The sequence below is a fragment of the Asparagus officinalis genome, chromosome 10, assembly GCF_001876935.1.
Source record: "Asparagus officinalis chromosome 10, Aspof.V1, whole genome shotgun sequence".
In the NCBI taxonomy this organism is placed as follows: domain Eukaryota; kingdom Viridiplantae; phylum Streptophyta; class Magnoliopsida; order Asparagales; family Asparagaceae; genus Asparagus; species Asparagus officinalis.
The window spans coordinates 72,652,363-72,662,586 of record NC_033803.1 but is presented as its reverse complement, the minus strand read 5'-3'; the positions used below and the strand labels follow the sequence as shown (position 1 = coordinate 72,662,586).

At 39.0% G+C, this 10,224-nt stretch overlaps 1 protein-coding gene across 1 annotated transcript; it reads right to left on the bottom strand.

Moving 5' to 3' along the window:
* Positions 195-3,801, bottom strand: LOC109826934 (glutaredoxin-like). The gene is made up of 4 exons (XM_020393945.1): positions 3,640-3,801; positions 636-747; positions 381-464; positions 195-290 (listed from the first exon to the last, which is right to left on the bottom strand). Exons 1-4 carry the CDS (start codon positions 3,799-3,801, stop codon positions 220-222), a joined length of 429 nt encoding a protein of 142 aa, XP_020249534.1. The 3' UTR covers positions 195-219.

The window sequence follows — 10,224 nt, the reverse complement described above, 5'->3', positions numbered from 1 at the left end:
AAATGCACTTGAGAGAGAGAAGAAACAGAGAAAAAAAAAATGCACGCATTTAAAGTAAAGTCATGCCAGCAATTGAACTTTCACAACATGACATCAAATGTACAAGTAAATGCAGTTATAACATCCAGCCTCAGCACTTCTATTCTAATTCCAACCCAATTTTAAACCCTATTTAAGTAGATAACTAATTCTAGCAACCCAGAGAGCCAATCTCACTCCTTAAGTTGCAAGAGCTCCAGCTTCAGTAAGAAGGGCCACCAATTTGCCTTGTCTGTGCTTTGCGATAACACCTATCGACATCATTCAAATTCAAAAAAATGTTATCATCAAGTGTATTACTTCCACTAAGCCCAAACGAAGAAGGGAGACGAAAACCATACTGTCACAGCCACCAATAAAAACATTCGGGACAGTCCTTTGTCCGGTCCATTCCACAAGTGCGGACTGAACTTCATATCCATCACCTTCACCAATAAAAAGGGAATATGGTGCGTCGATCGGTTTTTACTACGCTACCTTTTTCTATAAATTGAGTTAATAAGCAAAAAAGTTGTCTCAAAAGCGATACTGAAATACGCGTCATCTTTCGTTAGTAATGCATGTCAAATCCCAGGTATCAAACGGTAAGTACTCACTTTCCCGATCCAGCTCCATCATCTTGTAACTTGCATTTAGCTGCGAAAGCAACTGCTTAACCTGACCGGAGAATAGGCAGTAACTTGCTGCAATGAATAAGAAAATAAGGGTCTGTTATAAAGCACAAAAGGTTAATGGGAACCAAGATTATGGAGCGAAAGTTTTGCACACACACACACATATATATATATATATATATATATATATATATATATATATATATCAAACAAAAGGATGCATATAGGAGACTCTCGACAACATGATCGGTAAATATAAGCTGTCATCAAAGGAGATTTCAATATGCAACTTTAAAACCACTGCAGCCTAAAGAGGTCTTGACATAGCTGAATGGAGACAGGATGATTGCGTCCCCAGAGAGTTGGGATGAAGTTTTGTGGTTAAGCAAGCAAGCCTATGAGCCAGAACAAATTTCTATATTATTTTCCCTCTCAAACTTCTGCATATGTTTTTCAGTCCACGAAGAAAGCCATTTGCAAACGAATCTTTTCATCTTTAACCCACAGATATGTCTTCGGAAAGGATGTCCATATGATAAGTCTTATATTACCTAGGGCCATACTAGCCATTTGGATTATTACAACATATATCTTGAGATGGGATATCCCTACATTCAGCTGCATTGATGATTAAGCATTATTGCAGCAGTAACAAAGCCTTTATCTCTAATTTATAGGTCAAGCACATTAATCTCTCTCAATTTAGTACCTTAGCAGACATTGAATAATTTTCCCTTTTTATTATTAATTGGACATTTCTGCAAATGCTCCCTTCTAATTGTATATATCAAAATCAACAAGTATTATAATAAAAAGGAAATTGAATATACACATATATACAGTTAGAAGGGTGTATATGCAGAAATCTCCAATTAATAATGAATTGAGTTTTCCATTCAAGATTGTCTCATTTTGAATTAATAATTTTTTTAGATAATGTCTAATCTACCATTTGATAAATATGAAACATAAACGAATATTTAATGATCAAGCAAATTGAATATACACTTCGTTAATTTCTATTCATTTGTGAATCAAATGGTAAAGTTAATCATTCACTGCTAAATAAGGTATCGAATCAAATATGATAGAATAGTTGGATGAGGAATAACCGAATTGTTTGTTAGTTATTTGGTTCACTTCCACCCCTAAATCCTACAAATAAATACATAGTCTTTAATTTGTTATTGATGTTGCACAGGTCCCTTGATGGATATAGCCCAGTATAAGTTAATATCACCATCCAACTATAAAAGGTAAGATGGGGCCATAATGTCCGATCATCAATGATTGGACAGAATCTAAGTTGCACGGGTACATGTACGGGTCGGGAAATTTGTAAAAGTAGGGTAAGGGGGATACGAGTGAAACTATTGGGATATAATCATAATTATGACACACACACACACACGACTCTTAAATTGTAGATCTTAAGGCTGAAATGAACTCGACCCTTATCTAACAAGTTACAAATTGGATGTGAAGTATAGGATATATATCCAAGCAGTGTATGATGAGTTTTTTCAGTTAAACATGCATTGTATAGTTGAGTACATGCTAAATAAATATATGCATATATGTAAGGAGTATCCAAGAAGTGTAGGATATATTACAGGGATTGTTTTAAATATCGGATATTACGTAAATGTAGGACAATCAAAATTCATATCGGATTGCAAAAATCAGGGATATATCAGGGATATGTAGTAAATATCGGGGTGTCATATCGGATAATTTTCATGCATGCTATAACATTCTAATATATAATCTAAATTTATATAATTTCTAAACATTAAAAGTTGAATCATGAAATATCTTTAGGACGTCTAACAAACTATAGAAACTCTCTTCTCAATAGCATCATGAAACATTCGAAGTGGATAGCATTAAAAGAGATGTAGAGCAAGATTAATTAAAGAGAGAGAGAAAGGGGTAGAGGGAGAGAGAGGAGAGGGACAGAAGAGAGACGGCAGATAGACGTGATGGGTACGGGTACAGATCTATATTAGAAGTATCTAGGTAACATCGGACACAATAAATTGTTCCCAGAAAATGAGTGTTGAAAGCTCACATCCTCAAGTAAATGCAAAAAAAATATATGCATAACAAGCGAAGTATGATATCACAATAGATCACCAAGGATATACAATAATCAAGTGACAGGATCACACAAAGACTTGCTCTGGAGGATCTTTGAGAAAGAAATCAGAGTATGATTACGTTGGTTTTTACTTTTTAGCAACTTTCTTGTGGCCTTATCGATAAAAAAGCAAATCTTTGTCTTAAGAATTTTAGATATTTTACAACTTCAGAAATATTTTTGAAACTTCATTTATTAAAATTTTTTATTAAGTTTAGAATTTATATTTTGCTTATTTTCTTGTTAGGTTATAGTAAGAAATTTTATTTTCATGTAAGTTAACTCGTTTGGACCTATAAATATCCATCCTTTTATTTTCTTTAATGGATCTGATGATAGTTTTCAAGATATTGTGAAATTGAATTGCATTTGAAATGCACTTTTGAAGTGGAACCAAATACTGAGTCCTGACTCCATCCTACGTCTTCCTTGTCACAACTCTCTCTCCCTTCCTTTCCTTGATCAAATTGCCACTTAATCTAGCCAACATCATCCATCTCCAAAACTTCAAATGCTAATCTTATTTGATCTCGAAACCATGAAAAGATTAGTTAATGGAGTTCTTTGGGGTCTTGAGATTGTTGCAAATATCTCAACTATCTAAGCACACAGTGAAGGATAAAAGACGGACACAACCTTACGGGACTTCCGAATATGTTTTATTTCTTACTTCAGAAGTATAAACTTTAACCGTCTACTTATCCTTAGTTTCCTCCTTAATTGAATATGGAGATATGCAGAGCTTATATTTATTGTAGTTAAAGGCAATGCTCCCGGAAAACTAATCAGGCCAAGGAGAAACATACAGAAGACCAAAAGATATCAAAAAGATGCTTAATCAGATACCTTACTTCTAGGCTCAATAGACTTTGCCACTATTCCCATCGACTTTTTTACATTCCTGCCTCCAAACTCGAGATCATGCCCTTTGTCCACAATGGAGGCTTCACGCACTCCTACATTAATATCCCGTATATGATTAAGGCCTACTGCATAATTTTCTCCCATCAATTTTTTAACTGTTGAAGTCCCCCCCTTCTCCTCCCTAACTTACAACAGTAATCAACAACCCCTTAATAGTGTTTACCTACCTCTAAACCAGTGTTATAAATATCCAAGTGTTTGTGTTAGATCCATCACAATATCCCAATAGCAGAGAGAGAAAGAGAAAGAGAAAGAAGAGAGAGAGAGAGAGAGAGAGTAGAGAGAGTGCCTGTTTTAGAGAGTATTAAGTTTGTACCACTAAAAAAATAATAACAATATATTTATTAGTGTCCATCACTCCTCTCAACTCAACAAGTGATATCAGAGTCTGGTTTAGGATGCGTGTATCTGCTTATCGTATGCTCTGTTGCTACCACCAAAGGTGGATGTCAAAAAATAATTTAAATTATCATTTACCCTTTGAAGGCACTAGGTACTAGTTACGAGTATGGTAGCATTCATAAGTGCGGTTACTATTCATGATTATGGTTATTGTTCATAAGTACGGTTATTGTTCACGTGAAATAGCAGAAATTGTAGCTCGTGATAGAAGCAAAGCAGTCAGAGACTTGCTCTCTCCTACAATGATCCTATCGGCATTCTTGAAGGATGAAGTTCGTGTTCAGTCCCGAACTGTGAAGTTGGTTGGTTAGGGACAAGACTTGCGTGGATATATTAAATCAATACCACGTCACGATGACGAATCTGACAAATACGACTACTACACTCAAGAATCTCAACGGTAATAACTATAACTACTGGGAGACATATATGAAGTCTTATTTAGAAGGACAAGACCTCTGAGAGGTCATTGGGGGTGCTAAAACTATAGCACCTCGGGAAGCTGACAAAGCACTAAGAAAGTGGAACATCAAAACCGACAATGTTATATATGTGCTGATGACGATAGTAGAAGAAGCTCTCGTAGACTATATACGAGATGCTAGAACTCCAAAGGAGGCATGAGATATGCTCGCGATACTCTTCTCCAAAATGAACAATGCTCGGCTTTAATTCCTGGAGAATCAATTGATGACTTTGTAACAGAAGGATCTGATAATCAGTCGGTACTTCAAGCAACTAAAATCACTCTGTTCAGATATTATTCAACTAGATCCAGATTCTAAGGTATCCGATGTAATGATAAGGAGAATAATCATCCACGGTTTGAGACCGGAATATCACGGACTCGTTGTTGCTACACATGGGTGGCCAACTCAACCAACATTATTAGAGTTGGAGAGTTTGCTCTCCACACAGGAAACCCTAACCAAACAAATGATCGACATTTCAATAAAAACAAAAATGAAGCACTCTTCAGCAACAAAGAGAGAGGCAAATCAAGATGCGCAAGGAAAGAAGAGTATGAAAAGGTTGGTTTAAGGAGATAGACAGGATGACCATACACTGATAGTAACAACAGCATAAGGAGCAAGGTGATCGTCGAGCAAGGAGACCTGATAGTAGCAGCTATAACTTTGGGAAGAAATGACACTTTACCAGAGACTGCCACTACATGAGAAAACCTATAGAGAGCAATCACTACTTAGAGCGGACAGTGACTATAACGAGACGCGGGACGAATGAGTTGTTTCCGATCGAACGTCGAGACCGGATTCCTAGCAAGGCCAGGTGGTGCAGAAAAGATGGAGGAGCTCGAGAGTTTCCTCAGCAAAAGTTCTAACTTGAATGGGACTTCAAGTTCTTAAAAAGGAGACCCATGATAAGGGTGTATCTTCTCTTCGCAACTTAGCAATCCTCATGGAAGCTTGAGGATAGAAGATTCTCATGATGGCATGAGAATAGATGTGTCAAACAGTACAAGAGAACGCAGGAGGAAGCGTGGAACGAGACGATGAGCAGAAGAATCGTCTTATCCAGTTTTCAGCCTATGAGTCGACTCATAACAGTCATGAGTCGACTCATCAGGTTGAGTTAACTCATGACTGTCATGAGTCGACTCATCGCTGGTTTTTGAGTTTTGTCCAGTTTCTGACGAGTCGACTCATCTCAGTCATGAGTCGACTCATCGATGGTTTTCTGGTTCGTTTGGGATTCTGTTCCCGCGTTTTCCTGTTAGTTTTGGGTCTGGTTATTTACCAAACTGCCATCCACGTTTGTACACCTATATAAGGGATTGTTTTAGGGTATCTAAACATCTTTTAGATCAGGAAGTTTAATCAAGAGAGATTAGATTCTAGATTGAGATTTGGAGAGCTTGTTCTTCAATTCTAGAGTGAGATTGTGAGAGAGATTGTAATCTTTTGTTCTTCATAATCTAGAGAAGGTATTTTCCTTCGCCAAACTGAATTGTGCTTGTATTTCTGTCATCCTCTTCTCAACCCACCTTTGATAATTTCGCGATCAAAGGTGCTCGCACGGCAACTCGTATCAGCTGTGTTGGTCTTCCTCTAGACAGCAATTCCCGCAAATCAGACACCTAGGAGGAATCTCTTTCTAAGTGCGAGGACGAAGATGGCACCCTCTGCCCTTGCACGGGTAGGATTGGTCCCTGCCGAACATGAACTTTAAATCCATGTTGATCCACGTGAACTTGACAGACCACGTCGCATTCTTGAGAAGAAACACGAGGGCCGCGTTTAGATTTTTAAACGTTAGGCCGAGACCCGCGTTTGGTTGGTGGAACAGACCCCTGAGGGTTGTTTTTTATTTGAACGCAGCCTTGAGGTGTGCGTTTGATAGATGAAATAGACCCCTGAGGGTCGTGTTTTGTTTGAACGCGCCCCCTGAGGGCTGCATTTGGTTGGTGAAACAGACCCTTGAGGGTCACGTTTTGTTTGAACGCACTGATGAAGTGGGCGTTTATCCTTAGCAGCGTTTTTCTGAGGGCTGCATTTTGGATGAACAACACGCCACTGAGGATCGTGTTTCAGCTGTATCACCCGAGGCTCATAGTCAGGTTCATTGCAGCGAAGTGCGCATTCTGGAGTGGAAACGTGGCGTTCAGGCAAAGACTCTAAAATGCGATCCTCGCGTTGGGCAAGCGATCAACTTTCTCGAAGATGCGCTCGTCGTATGGATCTTCTCCTCCTTCGAGCGGTGTTCTTTTTGGCTTGTTTTAAAGCCTTGGCAACAACGTCTTTGGCGTTTATAGAGCTTGTCTCCTCCATAGGCCGTTTGTGACCCGTAACACGTCGTGTTGACGCAGACGTGGAACGTTTAACTCGTTGGAAGAGTTCGGCAGAGGCTAAGCCCGCACCTTTAGAGGAGGGGCTGTTTGGTGAATCTTGGCCAAAGGAGAGGGCCTCCTCGTACTTGGCCTTGGGGCTAAGCGATCCATAGGAGAGGGCCTCCTCGTACTTGGCCTAATCAAACTCTACAATGAGAGTTTCTACAGTTGTTCCCGTGAAGTGAACGTCAGATTGCGTCACCACTTCGTCGTTAGAGAAGCTCGTCCCCAGCAGAGTCGTCATCTTTTGTTTGGTGGAAAAGTTATAGTAAAGAGAAATAAAAGAAAAAATGATTTGTATTCCTTCGATCTTAATTACAATTGGATTTTCTGATTACAAAAGAGATGAGAGTGATCTGGATTCTCCCCTTTGTTTAATTCTGGATTCTTCACAGTAGCGATGGAGTGCTTCCTTCGAACGTTTGCGTCGAATTTGCTCTCCGTTGACGATCTGAACGTCTTTATCTCGTGGGAATGACTGACTTGTGTAATAAGTCTGATTAAGAACTCTTAACGAGTTTAAGAACTCCGAGCGAGTTAAAACTCTGTAACAGAGTTGTTAGAACTGAAAGTTCAGTTAATAGCCGAGTAGATTTGTTTGTTGCTGAAGAATTCTTCGAGACTTGATCTTCAAAATCTGGCCGAAATCTCTAATCTCCGAAGAATTTGCCTTTGATCTCCAGAAAATCCAACCTTTGTGCGGTTTAGATGCCAAAAGATCCAGCAAAACCGACCTCTTAACTCTGTGGAGTTTGTTAGGATTTATAGGGGATAGGGGTTGTAACTAACCCCTAAATCCGCTCCTAAGTGGGCGAAAATCCCTCAAATCGTGGGGGAAACGGTTTAAAAAACCGTTCAACTCATGTTTGAATGAGTCAAACGCCCAGAACAGCGTTTAGGATCCTAACTCTGCGTCTTAGACTTGAGACGTGGAGTTGGAATCCGCTAGAGGTTGAAAAACGCGGGGGTCGCCTGCGTTTCATTTGCTGAAGACTGGAAATGCGGGGGTCGCCTGCATTTCAAGAATTAAAAACTAAAAACACGGGGGTCGCCTGCGTTTCAAGAATTAAAACGCGGAGATGAATTGGAGATGAATTCCGCGTTTAGAAGGGACTAGTTGACTTGTAGCCTCTTCTATGGAACGTTGCAAGGATCATTGTTCAGTAATCTTTGCTTTAGCTGTTGTGGGGTGTGGAAGTCGTCGGATTGTAACTTACACCGTTGATCGTGATGGCCACTGAATAGAGTTTCCATCAGTCGTCGGAAGGGTCGTTGAATTATACTTCCTCTCGATCTATGTGAAAAGTCCTCTATTTGCAACTCTCATTTGTTGACATGAAAGTCGTCTGATTGTAACCTTCTTAGTCAAGACTGTTGATTGATGTTTGACAGGGATCAGCTATCTATTGTGATTTTTAGACAGCCTACAGGTGGTGGCTGTCGCGGAGGAACGAGGGCGGAGGATGGTGGCGGCTAGGCTCTGATACCATGAGGAAAATAAAGAAAAACCCTAATCATATTATGAGATCTCTTGGGCTTATATAGGCCCCTACAAACACAACTTACAAATAACCCCCTAACTATTATCAATATGTCAACATTTATTTGTCCTAACAATAGTAAAAACAAAAGAGCTACTGGAAGTTCATAGTTATCAGTTCTGATTTCTTGTTGCCAGTTCAAAATGGCTTCCAGCTTAAAATGTTAAGGGAAACCACGTTCAAATGCGCCAAAGCTTATGAACCATGATTATAATCATGGTGACCACAGCCACTGTCAATCTGAACCAAAATAGACCGCGAAAATGTTGTCACAGATCTAGCCATCTAGGGAGTATCGAATTCTTTCCTTTTAAGTGAAGCAAAAATTATAATACACCTTATAACCTGTCGCATTCTTCACACGATGATGTGATGATTGCAGAGGTGATATTTTCTGGACTCCTAGTAGAATTATAACGTGCACCAAAGGTATGTGTAGGCTAAGTGGGTCCTCGACTCCCCATTGGCATATAACAAGGATGTCGAGGTTCAACTTGCACTCAGCAACGATTCCAATTAATATGTAGATGAGATTCACTTCAATGCCTATCAATAGCTCTGCAAATTAAGATTGTGACGCTTTCTGCAAAACCTTCACGATTCTCCAATAACTTTATAATATTTCTGGTGAAGGGAATTAGACTTAATGCAAAACTTCGGTCGGATTTCTAATATTGAGTAATACAAGCAGCATCACATTCAGTACTTGATGGATCATCCAAGCGAGAAACTTCATTCTCATCTGCAAAAGGAACATAGTTTTATAGCCAAAATCAACTTGCTGCACCAATTAAAAAAGTAAGTTGGTGAATGCATATCTTGTTCCGAGTGTTACGCAGAAATCAGGATACGTGAAAGTTCTATGTCAGCTTTACTTGGCTAGCCCACGATGCTTCCATTAAAAGCACTACCCAATTGGTCATTTGAGTAGGCAAAATGCAACCGAGGATCTGTATGCGAAAACAGAAATTCTATAGACCTTTAATTCCTGCAACTTCCATCAGTAAAACGGCATGCTGCTTGATTTCATTCTTATTCCCTTTTCGTAAATAATTCTGGTTTTTTGTTTGATGTCATTAGTGATTCTTGTGGTTTTGAAAAGTGTACGTGTTGACTTCACCATCAAGTTCTATGGAATGACATACTACTAAATATATGAAGACAGGAGAGATATGTTAAAAGAAAGTGAAATGGATAATGTTTATAAACTCCAACTGAAACATGTTCTCCTTCATATAATGTTCTCTTACATAATTAACATGTTCTCCATTAAGTCCTAGCTATAAAATCAGAGGAAGAAGAATTTTGGATGTCAAAGCAAAGAGATGAACATATTCCAAAGAGAATTTTCTAACCAGATGTTATCTTTATAGACAATTTTCTATAAAATAGGGTCTTATTTATAAGTGAAACCAATATAGTTAACATTCAAGACTTGGCTCAACCTCAACTGTTGTAGATATGAGTTGATCATTGTAGGCGTTAAAAAATGCTGAAAGATATACAAATACAGCTCAGAAGGAGATCATCCAAAATGTCAAAAAAAAAACACAAGTATAGACTATCTCGCACGCGAGACAGTCTTTACTGTCTCGCACGCGAGACAGATTTGACTGTCTCGCCGTGGGAGACAGTCTTTACTGTCTCGCGGGCAAGACAGACTTTTACTGTCTCGCCCACGCGAGACAGTATTTACTGTCTCGCCCACGCGAGACA